Raw genomic sequence first — 19,522 nt, forward strand, 5'->3', positions numbered from 1 at the left:
TGTAAAATGCAGTCATGGACCAGGTCCCAGACTGTTCAAATAATTTATTTTTCTGTTTGGAGTTGCATCACTGATTAACTACAAAGGCGAGGGTGGGCAGCCAGGATGGAGGAGAAGCGTGCACAGCCAAGGCGCTCCAAGCCTGACAGCTACACCTGCTCTCACATGCTTATCTTGAAGGTGCCATGAGAACCATCTTCATTAGGTCCTCATGCCTATCCTCTCCGTGTGCTGCTCGTTTGATGAGTTCTCAGAAGCCAGCTCCTTGAGTATATACTTACTCGACAGGTGCTTGGTTTAAATTTGATTTCACTAGGCATGTTTGGAACGAAACTTCAATTTCCACAGACAGATGTCTTTAATTCAGACCACTGTAGTTGTATTTCATAAAATCTTCATTGTTCCCAGTGACCTTGTGGTGTTTTTCCTTTCAATCTTTAGTCAGCTATGATCGAGTCTCAGACATATCGCCCTTTCTCTGCTTGAGTCTCTGATAATGTAAAAAGCCTGAAAGTTGAAAGCCATCAAGAGCATGCTAAAGGACCATGGTGAGAGGGTGGGAAGTGTCAGCATTCAAGTTCTCTAGACCTCTTCTTGGTGTTCTGAAACATCAGCGTCGTGAACTCCTAAAATGCTCTTTGCATTTGACTCACTTTAGTTTTCCTTCTTATCCTTTTTAATCCAGTTGGAATGCTCGCTGATTCTCTGGAACACTTCTAAGCCTAACTGCGAGGAGCCAGCTGGAGGATGCCGTCAGAACGCTGTCTCAGGTACACACTGAAGGAGAATGCTTTTGCTCAGTATAGTGAGGTTAAACTGGTCACACAGAAGCACAGACCAGGAACAGAACACAATTCAGCGGAACACAATTCAACCAAACAGTCATAATTCTTGTGATTTGGACAGTTGGAAAAAGGATGTTCAAACCTAGAAAAGTGTCATGATTCTTTAATACTGCTTCTTGTCTTTTTCTCATTTTGGATGCAAACCCTCTGAGCAAAAGGCATATCATGGAATAAAGGAAAATAATAAAATTTTTGAGAAAACTATGCATGCATTTGAATATTGTTCCCTTTAAGTTTAGAGAGGATTCAAAAATTCCCGATAGTATCTTGTTTGAATATTCATTTAGTTAATAAATATTTGTTGAGCCAAGCACTCAACTTGATGTAAAGTACAAGTTATGAATAATATAAAGTTTTCTGTATCCCACCACAAACTGTGTATTCTATGGGAGAACCAGATGTTAAATAAATAGCTACACAACCAACAATGCAAATGCCATAGTAAAAAATGCTCTGTTGGAAAAGTCCAGTGTAAATGTGGGAAAGAAATATATCCCTGAGAGCCAAAGGATGGAGTGATCTGGGAAATGCACTAAGGGAGCTTCATATTCTAAAAATCTGACAGGCAGACAGGGAGAAAGCCTGTGGCATTTATTCTGCCTGGAGGCAAGTTATCATCAGTTTCCAAGGAAGCCATCAAAAGCTCTTCAGAAGAGAGATTAAGAGAGGGACATGATATATACTCACTCATAAGTGGATATTAGCTGTAGAGTAAAGGATAAGCAAGCTGCAATCCACAGACCTGAAAAACTGGGTAACGAGGGGGGCTCAAGAGGGGGCTACATGGATCTCCCTGGGAAGCGTAAATGCAGGAGATCTGCTGGGTGGATTGGGTGCAGGTGGGAGTGGGATCTTGAGGGAGCAGGTTGGGGGTATATGGAGGGAGAGAGCAGTATAAGAGATGCCTGGGAAGCAGACCTTCACCAGGCCAGTCAGAAATCTAATGCAAGGAAAAGTGCTATGGAATCTACAAGGATGACCCCGCTAAGACTCGTGGCAGCTGTCAATGCATAGCCTGAATTGGCCATCCCTATAATTGGATTGGAGACCATCCCTCCTCCTGTAGTTGTGATCAAAGAACCTTCCTCCAGTGTCTGTTGGAGGCCAAGGGGAGACCCAAGTCCAAATGTTAGGCTGAGCTTGGGGAGTCCTCCTGAAGAGAAGGAAGAGGGATAGTAGGAGCCAGTGAAGTCAGGGACATCTCAGGAAAACCCACAGCCACTAGCCTGGCTCATGGGAACTCACAGAGTCCAAACCAACAACCAGTGAGCCTAGGCCCTCTGCATATGTGTGACAGTTGCATAGCTGGGTCTCTTTGTGGAACTCCTGGCAATGGGAGCAGGGGCTGTCCCTAGTTCTTTGCCTGGCTCTTGGGAACCTATTGCTCATGCTGATTTCCTAGCCCAGTCTAAATACAGGGGGAGGTGCTTGATCTTATGGCAGCTTGATAGGCCAAGTTTTGCTGATGCCCATGGGAGGCTTGTCCCTTTCTGAATGAATATGGATGGGGGTAGATTGAGGGGTGGGGCCAAGGGAGGAGCGAGGAGTAGAAGGAGAAGAAGGAGGGGGCTGTGTTTGGGATATAAAATAAATAAATATATTACAATGAAAAAAAGTAGAGGTAAGTAAACAGGGAAGATTAAGGTATGTTGTTCAAGGACTAGCAGGGATAGGAATACAATTGATGTTTAGAGAGTCTCAGAGCAAAAACCAAAACTGTCTTATTGTTTTAGTGAAGATTTTTTTTTTTTTTTTTGCTGCAAAGAGACCATGACCAAGGCAACCCTTATAAGGAAGACATTTAATTGGTGTGATTTGTTTATAGTTTCAAAGGTTCAATTCATTATCAACATGGTGGGAAGCGTGGCAGCATGCAAACATGTGTGGTGCTGGAATAGAGATTGCTACACTTTATAGGCAACAGGAAGCTGTCTATCGCACGGAGGAAGCTTGAGCAAAAGAGACCGCAAAGCCCGCCACCACAGTGATATACTTCCTCCAACAAGGCCACACCACCTAGTAGTGCTATTCCCCTTTGGGGCCATTTTCTTTCAAACCACCACCCTCAGAATGCAGTTAATACCACGGCCCAAATGCCCTGTGTTAGATCTGATGCCCAACCAATACAATGCATGAGGACTGTGGTGTTTATCTGGCACCACCTCAGACAAATAATTTGCTCCTTGATCTCAGAGTCAATGTGTATGTTCTCAAAGGGGTTTCTTGCCGTAAATCAGCCATTTAGATTAATCAGTTACCACGCTACTGCCATGTCTTCCATGACACAGCTGTCTCCTTCCCTGCTCCCACCCAGAGTCCTGTCTCCCCTCCTCTCACTTTTCCATCACTTATGGAGGATCTGCCCAGCTTCATGACTCTTGGAATCTTTGCTTGCTCTGGCTCAGAGATCTTCCTTCCACTAGCCACATACTGACACAGCCACAGCATGGAATTTGTTATCCCCAGTGGTCACTTCATTTCTGAAATCACCTATTAGCTTTACTCTTACTTCATTTCTAGCTTGAAGGTTTACCTATTTAACTAGGGCTGTTATTTGACCTCTGCTGTGTCTCATCTACTAGCTGAACTACTTTCCACTTCTACCAGCTGTCTATTTCCTTTCCTCAGTCCTCCTCTCCCCTCTTCTTTTCCTTATTCTTTTTACTGTTCATTTTATTGAAATAGTTTTTTGGTTTTTTTTTTGTTTTTTGTTTTTTTTTTTGGTTTTTCGAGACAGGGTTTCTCTGTGGTTTTGGAACCTGTCCTGGAACTAGCTCTTGTAGACCAGGCTGGTCTCGAACTCACAGAGATCCGCCTGCCTCTGCCTCCCAAGTGCTGGGATTAAAGGCGTGTGCCACCACTGCCCGGCTTGAAAATAGTTTTTTTAGGCAATGTATTCTGACTATATTTTCCCCTTCCCCAATTCCTCCAAGATCCTCCCACTTCTCATTAGAAAACAAACAGGCATCTAAGGAATATTAATAAAACAAAATAAAAACAAATCAGAATAGGACAAAACAAGACAAGCAAACAAAAACAGAAGAGAAAGAACAGCATAAGAAATACATAGATGCACACACACAAATGTTTATACACACAGGAATCCCATAAAAACACAAAACCAGAAGCCATAATACATACACAAAGGACCTATAAAGTTAAAAAGAAAGCATTATGAGACAAAAAAACCTCCATAGATATCACTGCGTTCCTTCTGTGTTGGCCGTCTATTGCTGAGCATGGGACCTGGCTGTAAGAGTGGTTTGTATTCCCAGTGAGAATCTGTTAGAAAAAAAACCAAACGAATTTTTCATTTGCAAATGGTTACCAGTTGAAGATAGCTTCTGAGTTAAGGATCACGTCTGTGTCCGCTTCTCCTCTCAGCACTGGGAACCCATCTGGCACAAATCCATGCAGGTCCTGTTCATGCTGCCTCAGTCTCTAAGTGAATTAATAATATCTACATTGGCCCTGTTGTGTTTATGTCTTCTTGTTTCCTTGATGTCCTCCATGCCCTCCGACTCTCACAGTCTTTCCATCACCTCTTCTGTAAGATTCCCTGAGCTCTGAAGGGAAGGATTTGCTGGAGACACACCATTTAGGTGTGAGTGCTCCAAACTCTCTCACTTTACATGCATATTGTCTGGCTGTGAGTGAGTCTCCGTTGTTTCCATCTAAGCAGGAGGAGGCTTCTCTGATGATGGCTGGGCAAAGCATTGGTTTATGAGTTAGCAAACGCTATGTTCCCTTCTTCATCGGCTTAGATTCTGTAACTTTTGCTCAACCCTTAATTTCTTCCATTCTTTGTTTTTATTTGTTTGTTTGTTTGGTGTTGTGTATGTGTGTGGGGAGGGGCATTTCTCTAAGAAAGCCCTCATTTGATGTACGGAACAATCTATGTTGTCCAGTGATGGTTCGCAGAAATCTTTACATTGAACAAGTCCAAAATGTCACAGAGTTCTACATGTTTCTGGTGTTCCTATTTCCTGCCACTCAAGAGGCAAACCAAGCCATGTCTGGCTTCTGTGTTTTAGATCGCTTTTTCCTTCTGTGCAAGTTTTACTGGCTGTACTTCAAGTGTGTTCTTGAGACAGCTGTGCTCTCTTGGCCCTTCTGAGAACATGAATCATAGATTTCTCTTCTTAGTCATGACTGAGCTCCAAAGCTATGAATCAACCTGTGTATTTAACATCTACCCTTGGAAATCTTTAAGATCACCCAAAGTTAACATGCCCACACATTTTATTGATGAGATTAATTAGATTAACGCTTCAGAGTTCATCATTTTCTTCTTTTTTGTGTACCCTGCTATCAGAATATTGAGTTTTGTAAACCAGAAAATGAGCATGTTCATGAGAACTCTTTTCCCATCCATATCTTTATCTGACATATCACCAAACCTCCTAACTCCCCACACCAGTAGCTTTCAAATGTGTCCACCTCTCTGAAACATTATCTTGGTGTTTCCGTCCAGGGTTCAGATAGCCCTCAACTCTTGTGTGTCGGGACCATATTCCCTGCTGACAGGCCAAAGTTTGCTGTTCTCTTTTCCTGCAGATAGTTTATCTTCTTTGTGTCAGGGTGGTAACTCATCCATCTTTCTTTTGCATCATAGATATTTCTCCTTTGAGAAGGTGAGAGTACTTGGTGCTGTGTTTCTCAACCTGTGGGCCGTGACCCTTTGGGGGAGACAAATGACCTCCTCACAGGGCTCATTTAAGACCATCTGAAAACACAGATATTTACATCACAACTCATCACAGTAACAAAATTACAGTTATGACATAGCAACATTAGTAATTTTGTGTTGGAGTCACCACAACTCTACATTAAAGAGTTGCTGCATTTGAAGGTTGCGAGCCTCTGTGTCACTGTCCTGAGAGACTGGATAGTCTGTGATGGCTGCTTCTACATTTCATTTATTTAGTATTTTATCTCCAGCATCTATAATGACAAGGCTGAATAGATATTTCTCTTATATACAAGTGAGGGAAGGAGCATAGAAATCTATTCACTTATAGCTAATCTTCTTTCTTCATAGTCTTAGTATTTCTTAATTGCTCTATAAGGTTTAATCTTTGCTTATCATTATGGCTATTTTTATTTCTGGCATACACTTCAGAAAATTTGTAAAGTGTTACAGAAAAATAAGAAAAATCTGTTATGGCATCTTTTAACAACTTGTCCATGTAAATAAACAACATTCTTTTCTTATTAATGTATAAGACTATTTTGACCTTGCTAAGTAGCAGATAACCATTAAAATAGAAATCCACAGAATTTTTAAATTTGAAGAGTAAAATATAAAACTGTAGAGCTGTTTTATTACGTCTTTAAAAAACTGCCTGAATTCAGTTAAATGAATGTATGAAAATGAGACCCTGGGGGTTTCTGTGATCAAAGCGTTAACTCTGTGCACTCAAAGGAGCCATTTGCACGGAAGCAGGGATTCAGAATGAGCAGGTTAGAAACGTGCTCCGCATTTGATTTCTTAGTTTCTGTCATCAGTTCCAGAATGAAAATTGCAGGCTCAAAGTCACGATGAGTCCTATTCCCTGAGACTGCATGCATCAATCTCCCCATTATTAGATGCTGGCATGTGACCGGTCTAATGCTCACTCCCTGGCATTGCTAGAAACCAATTGCTGCTGAGAGCTGTGTCTCCTCCTGTCTTGCCAGGGACCTGGGTCAGCCCTGGGAGATACGAGAATAGTGTCCACCCTGGCGCCTGACTGGAGTCACCTGGAACCCATATGGTGTCCTGTGAACTGTGGGCTTGGAAAGGGGCTCATAGTAGAGAAACGTGTTGTTTGAAGTAGATCCATACAAAATAAGGAACAAAGAGACAGCTCTGGTTAACCTGAGTGCTGTATTTCATATAAATCACTGTCACAAATCATAATTTAAATATGTGCTCTGTATAGAAGTATTAATGAGACATTTGGGTCTTTTTTCTTATCATTTTTTCCATCTAATCCTGCTCTACACTAACAGCTCACCTCATCTTGTGCTAGCCTATAGAGAGTGTCCACAGCCTATTTTGGCGACGCGGTGGCTCCTGTTTTGGTAATGCAGCTCTTGGGTCTCAGAGAAAAAGGAGACGGGTGTTGCACTGGGAGACCCAGAGCACTGTCTGTACTAGTTGTAAATTTTGAGGGATGCCATTTCTTTCATGGAAGAATCTCCCCAATTTGAAGACATTTCTCAAGTCTGTATTCCCGTTGAGAAGTGCAGAGCCTTGATCACGGATTTTCCCAGGACTTTGGAAAGTTTTTGAAACAGTTCTTTTCCTTTTCTTGTTTCTTCATTTCCCAGTAGTGAAAGGACATGGCTCTGACCTGGGAGGTGAGTTTGCTGACTTGACATTTGTTGTAAGGGCAGAGGGAACTAATGACAAGTCTCCATCTGCTCCGCACCTTAATCTCAGCGTGGCGCACTGCAGCTGTGATTCCTGGTGCTCCCAGTGTATGATCATTACCCAGGTGTAGTGAGCCTGGTGTCTTCTGTGCTGTGGGCAGCCGTGATGCCACATTTACAGAGGCTAGGTCTTCTGTGGCTTTCTGTTACAGAGACGAATGGGGAGCTGTTCTGAGAATACAGCGATGACTTGTTGGTACTTGTTGATTTGTGGGCCTTTATTTCTTGCCAAATCCCAGAGTATTTATTTCTGGCTTTTAAGAACTCATAACATATTGGTTCTAAAATATTTAGGGTCCTCTGCCAAGTGTTGTCTTAAATATCAGCTTATGGTGTTTCTAAAGCCCGACTGTTCGAAGCTGAGTTATTGCGTCTGTGGAGCCAAGGAGTTATCAGTATTGTTTTAAAGCTCAACCCTCCCAGTCTCTGCCAAACTGCCGCTCACAGCTGCTCTTTCCCTGCCAAGATCCACTCACTCGCAACAGGATACCTAAGTGCAAATACTGTTGCAGTCTCCATAATGACGTCGATCGTGTGCTAGATTTGCAAGCAGGGAAATGTCTTAAGGCAATTATTATTAATATATTCTTGTTCCACACAAAATAAATTTATGGTGACATAATAGAGGAGAAAGAAAATTATGAACGTTTCAAATACAGTTTCTAAAGTTATAACATTAGAAATCCATTTTCTGTTTCAAAACTGTAGTCCTCGTATGTACAAAGTGGTCTTGAAGCATGATTACATAGTTTTATGATTATTGTATGCCATTTTGTTTTCATATATTACTCTAAAGAGTTGATTTTGAGGTTAACTATGTATGACATAAAACTGATAGGGGATTTTGAATTTTTTTCATCATAATTTTTGGAGAGACCTTTCATACGCATTATCTTTTTTTAAAAGCAGGAAAAATCATTGTGTTCTTAATGTCAGGTTTTTAAAATTCATAATCTTGGAATTTTGGTATTCTGATCTCTAAAACAGATGTATCAATAGCACCTTCTCCTATGATTACTAGGAAAATTGAATTGTTAATTATAATTAGTAATTATAAATCATGCAGGATAATTGGCTAAAAAACTGTAAACAATACAGGTTTGCTAGTTAAGAAAATGCCATCGTTTTATGAAAAACTTTTCAGTCTCTCCTGTTGTTCTGCTTTGCTGATACAGTATTTGTTTCTTTTTCCCACTTCCTTTACTTCATGACATTAAGTAATCTCCATTCTAAGCTTTACATAGAAATTTCCTTAAAAACCTATTTATATTTCCGAATGCAACTTTTAGCTACTGGTTTTAAAAGCCTGCCTATCTCAGGAGCCACACATGAATATTCAACGGCTGTGAGAGTTTCAGACTCAGCTTCCACCTTCTACTGAAAATAATCCTCCCACCCTCCTACAAGAGCTTCCTATAGCTTCACTCTCTGCCAAGTCAGTTTCTCTCCGTAGTTCTTACATTTCTGATGCTTCCCGTGGGAAACATTCGCTAAAGCTTACCGACTACACTGGCTTCTAACTGGAAGAAGAATTTTAGGTAGCGACTTGTGTTTAACTATAATTTACCAGTCAGTTGGCGCAAGTGAGGCAGCATTCCATCAAATAATTCAACAGTATGGGCAAGGCTGATAGCAATGCTGTTTTCTCTGAATAATATTTTTTTCTTGCTGGGGCTGGGCATGGAATGGTCAGGTATGGAGAGATCACGTTCAGCTGTCCTGGGGTCTTTTCACTCAGCTTTCAAAAGAGGCCAGCCACTGTTTGGAAACAGGACTTGTCATCATTGTCACCCTCTGGGAGTAACTCAGTAGTGACACAGCTTTCTAGTCAGAGCACGGCACCTGTTTGGGGATTTTAGAGTCATGTGGAGAGATTTTTGATGATCTAAGCTTTTAACTTTTAATTTTCCATTTAATTTACAAAGGACACTTTTTTTTTTCCCATGGAGATAGGTCTCATGTAGCTCAGGTTGGCCTCTAACTTACTATATAGCCAAAGATGACCTTGATCTTCAGATCCTCCTGCCTCAGAGTTTCCTGAGTTCTGGGATTATAAACTTATATTATCATGCTCCATTTATTGTAAATTAATTTCTTTCAACGTATAATCCCCCAAGTTTCACAGGCAGCTGTGGTTTGACTTGGATGGCCAAGTGCAGTTCTTTTGTCCCCAACGAACATTTACTCAGTTTTCTTATATTTACTGGGGGGTGGGGGGGGCTTGTATCCTAGAGAGGCACTTGGTAAGTCTGAAGCTGGAGAAGGATGGAGTTAGAGAGGGAGTCATAGAGTATGAAGAGTCTCCCTGCATACACACACACACACACACACACACACACACACGGGGGGGGGGGAGTATACACACAAGGGGTATGCTCACCTGCACACATACATAAGGCAAGTTTTGCATGCAAACACACCAAAGAAATAGGGCATTAGAAGCTGGCTCATAAGTCCACAGACTCAGGTAGACACTCACAAAGTTTAACCTCAGAAACAGGAGAGCTAACAATAGAAAGAGGCCTGAGGACAGAGAAAAAAAAAGAGAGTCAGAGAAAAGGAAAATAGACAGACAAAAGCATAGAGGGCAAAATGGAGAACAGAAAGTTCAAACTCACAGCTGCACTGGAGTCCCAGCGCCCTCCCCAAGGTCGAAAGGGTGAAAGAGCCCCTAGGAGGCAGGACCGGTGAACGGAATAAACGGGGCTTCCTTGCTCTCTTTGTAGCATTCAAGAAATGCTGACGGGCCAGAGGCTATGCCACTCAGAATCTCACAATGACACCGTCCTCGCAGCACTGAATCAGCAAAGAAGTGATGGCATTCTCTGTGACGTGACCCTGATTGCCGAGGAACAGAAATTCCACGCTCACAAGGCAGTCCTAGCGGCCTGCAGCGACTACTTCCGGGTAAGCAAAGGTGGATGTGTTTGTCCGAGGATGGCAATGCTGATACAAAAGGCCAGCAGTATTTCCTGACCTTTCCTGGGCTGGGAGCCATTTCCACGGTTCTCTGCAGAGCTGTAAGCATTGAGAACCTGTGTTCCTTCCTGGACGGACTTGTGTCCTGGGCCTGCTGGGGCACTCACCAGACTGGGCTGGGTGCCCGCAGTGGGAAGCGGGCCTCCGCTTTGCATCTGACTAATGCATGTGGCATTTTGCGAGCACTGAATGGCGTGGCAATGACTTATGCGGCGTATGAAGATAAGGTTCTCTTTGGCTGGAACTTGGAATTTGGTCTCCAGCCGTGAGTGACGTGTGGTGATACAGCTCGAGTGGATGAGGTCTTTTGTATTTATATTTCATTTTCATCTTCACACAAACAGCTTGGACAAATGCATGCCCATGCTATTGAAGGCTGTCATTTTCACGTATAAGGCAACTGAATCTCAGAGAAAGGGTAGTTAGAATTCAGGACATAAGTAAATAAAAAACATGGTCTTAAACTTGCATATCTGGAAATGAAATCCGTGTCTGACTTCAGTTTTTAATTTTAGAAGCTTATGATTTGGGGCTCTGAGGAAATATCTCAGTGGTTAAGCTTTAGCCGTACAAGTATGAGTTCTAGATGGAATTCCTATCCCCGAAACTCATGTAACTGCCAAATGGTGGCCTGCCTGTATTTCCAGCCTCGGAAGGCAGAGACAAAAGATCCCGGAGCCAGCTGCTTCGTGAGACTAGTTATTTCTAGCAGCTCGGGTGTGATTGACAGGCGTTACCCAAGGGAATAAAGTGGAAGAGTGGTTGAGGACAATTCCTGACATCAGTGTCAGGCCTCCACACATATGTGCCCATATACATGTGAACATGTGCGCATACCACACACACACACAGAAAAAAATATTACTTCTCTGTGTGTGTCGCTATGTGTACATGCACGTGCATGGTGTGAGTGGAAGTACAGGCCAAGATGTGCAATTACAGATCAGAAGAGAACTTTGTAGAGTTGATTCCCTCCTTCCATTCACCTTTAGGTGGGCTCTGAAGATCAAATTCGGGTTACCAGACTTGTACTGCCAGGTCCTTTACCTGTTGGGCCGTTTTGTGTTTTCTCCTCCTTCCCTTCCTTCTCTTCTTTTTAAATTGGCATGTATTCATTGCTCATGTATTCATAAAGGAAGTCTCTTTCAAATGTATCACATTTCACCATCTTGCTCCTTAGCTCTCCTTCTCATTTACTCCTCCCAGTGGCTTCCCTTCTGCTTTCCTGTTATGTATATGGTTCTATGCATCTATAAAAAATGCTAGGACTTGTGAATAAGGGAAAACAGAGTATTTGTTTTGCTATCTCTGCCTTGTTTTGCTTAATATGATAACCTCCAGTGTGATTATTCATTTTCTAGTAAATAAGATAATTTCATTCTTTCGTATGACTAAATAAAACTCCATTGTGTATACACACAGTATTTTTTTTGTTTATTTGTCCACTGAGAGCCTTCGTGGTTGGTTCTGTGATGTGGTTGTTGTGACTAGTGCTGCAATAAGGAGGTATGTGCAGGCATCTGTGTGGTATGTTTACTTAGAGTCTTTGGGTCTGTGTTTAGAATTTGTATAGCTGATTATATCCTATTTCTAAATTGTCGAGGAACACCATTCTAATTGTCATAGTGGCTAGCTGAGTTTGCAGTCCCACAAGCTTTATGTACGGGTCCCCTTTTCTCTCACTTCATCCCAGCTATTGATTTTTGCTTGTTTTTGATTTAGACATGGACCCTTTTTTGGTCTTGGGTGTGCTGGAACTCTCTATGTAAACTAAGCTGGCCTTGAACTCACAGAGATCCTCCTGCCTTTGTCCTTGAGTACTGGGGATTAAAGGCATTCACCATTAAACCCCACCTTAAATGATTTGTTTTTTATAAATTTATTTACTTTTATTTTATGTACATTGGTATTTTGCCATGGGTATTGGTTCCTCTGGAACTGGAGTTAAAGATAGTTGTGAGCTACACTGGGGGAACTGAACCCAGGTTTTCTGCAGGAACAGTCAGCACTCTTAAACACTGAGCCCCCAAAATTTTCATACCAATTATTTTTTGGGGGGAGGGGTGGTTTTTATGACTGGGATGAGATGGAATCTCAAAGTTATTTTAATTTACATGAATGTTTTTATGTTTATTGGCCATTTTATAATTCCTCTTTTGAAAATGAACTGCTCATTAGCCCATTTATCTATTGTGTTTTTCATAGTTTTGAATTATATGTATATTCTAGATATTAACTTTCTGTCAGATGTATAGCTAGCAAAGATATTCTCTCATTCTGTAGGCTTTTTCACAGAACTTTTCCTTTGCTATATAGAAGATTTGTAATTGAGTGAAATCTTATTTTCTTGGTAATATTTTGAGTAATTGGTGTCCTTTTCAGACATATGATATCTGTGTCATAGAGTGTTTCCTCTGTTTTCTTCTGTCTCAGAGTTTCAGGCCTTTGGGTTTTTTGGGTGACTTTCGCACAGAGTGAGGGAGAGGCATGCAGCTTCATATAAGGATATCCAATTCTCCCAGAATCATTGATTAAAGAGGTTGTCTTCCGCAGTGTATATTTAGGCAAAAGTCAGGTAGCTGGAGCTGTGTGTGTTTACTAGTGGGAATTTGTTTGTATTAACTGCCAACTTGACAGACTCTAGAATCCCCTGGGGGTGGGTCTCTGTTGGAGAAGAGCTACCTTAATTGTGAGAAGGACCATTTCCTGGGGCTTGAGTTGAGATGGTTCTAAGCTGCTGGATATGAGTGCTGGAAACCAGAGTTTTCTGCAGGCAGAGTATATGATCTCAATCACTGATTCATCTCTTCAGTTTCATTAATTTCTACAGTCATCTTTATTATTTCTTATATATGTTCTTATATCCTGTGGTATTTCACTAGGTAATTTACCGATAGCTTTCTATTCTTTTAATGAGAGTGCTTATAGATACAAACTTCTCCCTTGGAGTTGCTTAAGTGGTACCCCACAGGTTTAGGGTGAGTTGTACTTCTGTTTTTGTTCTGTCCATCAAGAATGGACGCTGGACTCTATTCTGCTCTGTGGCTTTACTGTTTTGCTGTACTGCTGTAGCTAGTGCTTTCCCACACTGACCACCTTCTTAGGGTACCTGCATTCCTACTGTCCCCAGTTTAACCCCCCCCCAAATTATAATGGCCTTGAAGGGTGTCATTTTCATCTTCTTGAGTCTTCTAATTTTATCCATCTTTGATTCTTAACCAATAATCTCTTTAACTTCTTGTATGGGAATCAAGAACAAAACCTGAAAAATTACCAGCTGGAGTTAATAATTACAATAATAATTATTAACTTCTGATTATACATTATTTAAGTTAACTAAAAGAAAAGAATTAGTTTTATTTTATGTGAATTAGTGTATTTCCTGTAAAGTTTACTACATGTATGCCTGGCACCAATGAAGGCCAGAAGTGGGGCCTAGACACCCTGGACCTGGAGTTAAACTGCCACGTGGGTACTGGGAATCAAACTTGGTTCCTCTGCAGGGGCAGCTGAATCACCTTACCAGACCCTTATTTCATTTTTTCTTGTTTTCTTGTAAGAGTTACTTGAGTTGATTAATGACTGTCTTAGTCACCATTCTACTGCTGTGAGGAGATGTCATGACGATGGTAACTCCTATAAAAGAAAGAATTTAATTGGGGACTTGCTTGCAGCTTCAGAGGTTTAGTCTGTTAGAGAAGTATGGCAGCAAGTAGGCCTATTGTGCTAGAACAGTAGCTGAGATTGGGGGTGGGATACTGGGCCTGACACGAGCTTTTGAGACCTCAAATTCCACCCTTAATGACACCCTTCCTCCAACAAGGCCATTCCTCCTGATCTTCTCAAATAGTGTTACTTCCCATTGACTAAGCATTCAAATATATGAGCCTATGGGGATCATTTTTTTTCAAACCACCAAATGACTAAGTAATGTTTTTGAAATATGAAATTAGAATATACTCATCTGCCCATTGACCAAGAAAATTCCGTGGTTGCTCCCGGAATCAGTATAAGAGAGAATTTATGACTCAGAGCAGTCTGAATTATAATAAGCAGGAGTAGGACTATAAATTTAACTGTGATATAAAAATCATTTTCCAGAAGTAGTCTTCCTCAGGGATGAGCAGGTATATCAATCGGTTATCTAGTACCAAGTGACCAACTCTGAAAACACAGATACAAGTAACATTTTATAGAATGAGCAGGTTGTCTTATGAATATATATGTTTATACATACATATGTATGCATATAACAGCAATTACTTTAAAAGAGGCCACAAATTTGAAAGAGATCAAGGAGGGTATATGGGGAAATTTGAAGGGAGGAAAAGGAAATGAAAAATACTGTAATTTTAATCTCAAAAAATAAAAGAAATATTATAAAAATTCCTCTCAAAATCTTTAACATGGAAGTCAACAGAAGTCTTCAGGCCAAATGATAATTGGTTTAGATATTTCTAATAGTAGTCCTGTTCCCATATCAGTAGAGTATCTATTATATTCAGTTGCCATCTAACAGTGATATAGTAGTTGAAGGCAGGCTGGAGAGATAGTTCAGTAGGTAAAGTGCTTTCCTCGTCACCCAACATCTATGGAACACCCAGGTGGGTAACAGAACAGCCACCTGTAATCCTACTACAAGGGAGGCTGAGGCAAGGAGTCCCCTGCCCACTTCCCACCCCAAAGAGAAATTCTTCTCTGTGTTTGTAGGCAAATCTTCCTCTTGCTCCAGACTGCGATACCTCCAAGCCTCTTTGCTGTACAAAAACCCTGAAAGGCAGGGCTGGAGAGATGGCCCAAGAGATTAAGAGCACTGGCTGTTCTTCCAAAGGTCCTGAGTTCAATTCCCAGCAACCAAGTGGTGATTCACAACCATCTATAATGAGATCTGGTGCCCTCTTCAGGCATACAAGAATATATACAGCCAGAATGCTGTATATATAATAAACAAATGAATAATTTTAAAAAAATCTGAAAGGAGAATTAGATAAAGGATGGGCACTGTTTTTCCTGATCATTTTTTTTTTTCAATTTAACAAAAGCTAGGCTCATCTGGGAAGAAAAACCTCAAGTGAGGAAACGCCTCCATCAGATTGCCTGTAGGCACATCTCTAGGGCATTTTCTTGATTAATGGTGGATATGGATGGGTTCGGTCTATTTATTGGGTGTTGTGCCAACCCAGGGCAGATGGTCCTGGGTGGAATATGAAACCAGGCTGACCAAGTCATGGGAAGCAAACCATTATAGACTATTCCTTCATACCTGTGCTTCAGTTCCAGCCTTGAGTTTTGCCTTGGCTTCTCTCAATGATGAACTATAAACTAAACTTTCTTCTCCTCAGTTTGATTTGGTTAGATTTTGTTGTTGTTATTATTGTTATTTTGTTTCATTTTTTCCCACAGCAATAGAGAGCAAACTAGAAGATTGCTTTATTCAGAGTATATACAGACTAATAAAGAACTGCCTCCCACAACTATCTACACTAAATGAGAATTGTTTACTCTTGTATCTTATTTAGTACATTGGAATAACTAGGCGCAGTGGCTTACTGTCCTTATTAACTTCTGTTTCCTTTGCAACAATAGAATGTTGTTTCCTACTTTGTAAGTGCTCAGTAAATAGTTTACTAAAGGAATGAAGAAATGTTCCCCAATTTTTATACCCACCATATGGGGCATGGATCCAATAAAACCTAAAGAAAATCTTTAAAAAAAAAAGAGGGCTTGTAGGCCCACAAAAAACAGGAACCAAGTGCAGCTTCTTGGTATCCCAATTCCCCCCACCCCCATGGGCTCTGTTTGCTGGCAGCAAGCAGGAGCACTGCAGCTCCTTTAAGAGAAGGCTTGCTGACTCAGCATAAGGCTTCCTGGTTCATGCTTCCATACAGGGAGTCCCCTTTGTATGCTGTGAATACCATTGGTTAATGGAGAAGCTGCTTTGGGCCTAATTGCAGAATAGGGCAAGGAGGTGGGAATTCCAAGCAGACAGAGTAGGAAAGAGTAGGCAGAGTCAAAGAGACGTCATGTAGCCATTGGAGGAGACAGAGCTGGAACCTTGCTGGTAGCCACAACCTTGTGGTGATGTATAGATTACTAGAAAAGGGTTAATTCAAGATATAAGAGCTAGCCATTAATAAACCTGAGCTAATAGGCCAAGCAGTGTTGTAAATAATGCAGTTTATGTGTGATTATTTCAGGTCCGGCAACCAGGAACAAACAAGCAGCCTCCGCCTACACAATTTTCATAGAAATTCATGTATAATTCAGTTCTTAAGATCTTAAATACTAAATATATATTTCCTAAAATATATTATTCATGCGTTTTTCCCTTCTGATGGAATTCTATGAAGTTAAGTAAATAGTTTGGAGTAAACTAGACTCTTGCACTCTTGTATCTAGTACATGATTCTGGAGCTAAAATACTTCTTGCTCTCATTCAGAAAATATGAGACAGCAGGAGTCAGCAGGCACACATATTGGTGTAACCTATTTCTTGGTATTGGCCTGAGAGTTAACAACAGATTTTCTTGCTTGAAACATGAATAAACAAATGACCAGTTGAGCACAGTATGCTTTAACTTCCTGTGATCTTTAACATTTTAAAAGGAAGTATAAGAACATTATTGAGTCAAGAAATAATGACTTTAAAAAAACTTAAAAATTAGGTTTCATTCCAGTGGTGTAGACACAGCATGTTATTTGTCAAGTATATAACTAAATTATAGCAGGAATTCTTCTAGTAGAGGATAAAGCAGCAAAGGAAATATGAAATGGATGAGCTAAGGAGCCTGTCTGAATTCTGATCCTGCAGCAGAGACTATAGTTCTTTTCCACAGTGCTCAGCAAATAGAAGGTTCTACTTCAATTAGTAGTTGCTGGGTTCCTCCTCATCACCTGCTGTGCTGTGAATAAACACAGCTGATGACCTCAGGCAATGGCCTCAGGGTGGCTTGGTGCAGTGGTTCAGTGACGCTGAGAAAACACAGTTTGTAGGATTTTAAACTCAGAACAGTTTTGATACACATTAGCTCTTTCACTTCTTGGACTGACCATTGGTGCCTGGCCATGCTACAGCTGGGTGTTAGTGGGAAGAAAGGTTAGCTCTTTTGGGGGGCATGAGGCTCAGCTGCTTGCAGGCTCACTCACCTTCTGATGGGTCAGAATAGCTTGGTCTCATTACTTTCCATCTTTGCATTTTCTGAATCTGAAACTCTCTTCCTTGTTGCTTAGAGAACTTCAGTAACTATCTGACTTTTCTCCATCTCTGGCGTTCCCCACTCAGATGCTAGGGTCAGCCCTGACAGGCTCTCAGTGCCCTCTGCAGCCCCCCACTTCTCCCATCTGTTCACTCGGTGCTGGCACAGCACTATTCTCCAAGTGCATTGTTTCCCCTCAGGGTTTTGCACTTCCCAGCATTGAACCTATAACCTCTTGCCACTCAGTTTCCTCCTCCTCCATGTTTATAACAACTAACATGGCTAATGTGTCTATGAAGCTCTTTTACTAGCCTCCGCCACATTCCTACATTCATAATGTCTTCTATTTCTCAAAAGATTTAAAATTTATCTCATTTCCTTCAAGGAATTGAAGATTATATGCATTTGATCAGTAGCATCTTGGAGAAGGACTGTGACCAGCCATGTAGTAAAGTCCATAGAGATATTGTTGAATGTGGCTATGTTGAGAAATATTGAATCAGTGGTAACAAGAGAAGTCAGTCAGAGGCCTTGTGATCCTGTGGGGAGTGAGTGCATGTGTTTGTGTGTGTGTGTACATGCACACATGTATGCATGATGTGTAGAAAGGGTGAGCATGAGTCAACTACTAATCCCCTCCTCTTGGAAGTCCCTCTGACCCAGAGGGCTCACAGTTCAGGTCATGAGATCCAGTATGGACAGTCCTGAGTAATGGGTCACTCTGTGGGGCATGGAACATCTGTGGGTTCTAGATACTGCTTAAATTTGCTATCTTGGCTTCATAACAGAACTCTATTTATGCATTGGTAAAATGATTCAAATAGGATATCTTTGAAAATTAAATATTTGAACATCTTCTTTTCCATGTGAACCTGAGTATATTGTGTAGTTTTCAGGTTTGAGAGAAGGGCAAAAGTCTATGATATTGGAAAAATGATATTGGTCCCATATGTTTTTATAATCATATTCCCCACTCACTATTGGAGTAAATGGCTCAAATGATTACTAAATGAGAATGAAATGCATGATTAGAATTTTTTCAATTCAATAGACATTATTTTGTAAGCCTGTTGTTTTCTAGACAGTGAGTGAATTCACAGTCTAGTGGAAGACACAGACAGGGGGATAGTTAAATATAATATAATATAATATAATATAATATAATATAATATAATATAATATAATCAATACCAGGTTTTAGAGGTTTGGATTTGCGTTTGTTTTTGTCCTACATTCCTTCAGGTATTCCTAGTCAGTTAGAGCAATAATAAATTTGACTGCCCTGGGTGAGCATTTGCTATGCTCCACACACGTATTCACAAAGGTTTGTGTGGATCAATGTGTTTCATTGATATAGTCTCTGTTTCAATGGGTACTGATATCCTGTTCATTGAGAAATAACGAAAAGTGATTTCAAATGTCATTGATCCCTAGTAGAGGCTTAAAGAGTGGCTGAGATGATAGCAGTTTGAACTCAGGGAGGAGCCTATGGCTAGAGGTAAAAATCTCTCTAAAGCAGGGTTAGGAGGAGGTAGAATCAGCAAGCCCTTACTTATGGATGGAGAAGGGGAGAAAAAACTTTGGAGTAAGGCTAAAGACCCGATGCTTGACTATCTGGATAGTAGGGATAAGGTATTTTCATGTTGTTCTTAGGCCTGAGCTCTGGAGAGAGCTGGGGAAAGATTGGCCATTTTAAAGGATTCTATGCCATTGAAGGGACAACAAAGAAGGGTCTTTTGCATAAATATGGTTTTTTAAGTCTTCTGCTAGGAGTGGAGCCAAGGTTATATTCTGTACTGTAATGTCTACATCCCCAGAGCCCACCACAATGCCGAAGACATCATAGGTCCTCCACCTTTATTTTCCTTATTGCAATGTGATCAGAACAGTTCCTTGCTCTGTTGAGCCTGTAGGTACTCACCAATACCCTCCTAAGAACTTCTTTCCACTCAGATTTATGTGTTTCTATCATGAAACTAAATATGCCCATATTACATATACAATTGTGCATATATATGCATTTAGACATATGGATTTATATATATATATAGTTGTGCATGTATATATGCATTTAGACATGCAGTC

At 40.9% G+C, this 19,522-nt stretch overlaps 1 protein-coding gene across 1 annotated transcript in view; it reads left to right on the top strand.

Annotated features, from left to right (window-relative positions):
* Positions 1 to 19,522, top strand: part of Klhl32 (kelch like family member 32) — a 199,357-nt gene that overhangs the window by 40,301 nt on the left and 139,534 nt on the right. Inside the window, exons 2-3 of the mRNA XM_075971301.1 lie at positions 686 to 770; positions 9,989 to 10,169. Of these exons, the coding sequence (XP_075827416.1) occupies positions 748 to 770; positions 9,989 to 10,169 (204 nt within the window). The 5' untranslated portion in view covers positions 686 to 747. The remainder of the gene's footprint in view (positions 1 to 685; positions 771 to 9,988; positions 10,170 to 19,522) is intronic.

This window comes from Microtus pennsylvanicus, chromosome 5 (genome assembly GCF_037038515.1).
Source record: "Microtus pennsylvanicus isolate mMicPen1 chromosome 5, mMicPen1.hap1, whole genome shotgun sequence".
In the NCBI taxonomy this organism is placed as follows: Eukaryota; Metazoa; Chordata; class Mammalia; order Rodentia; family Cricetidae; genus Microtus; species Microtus pennsylvanicus.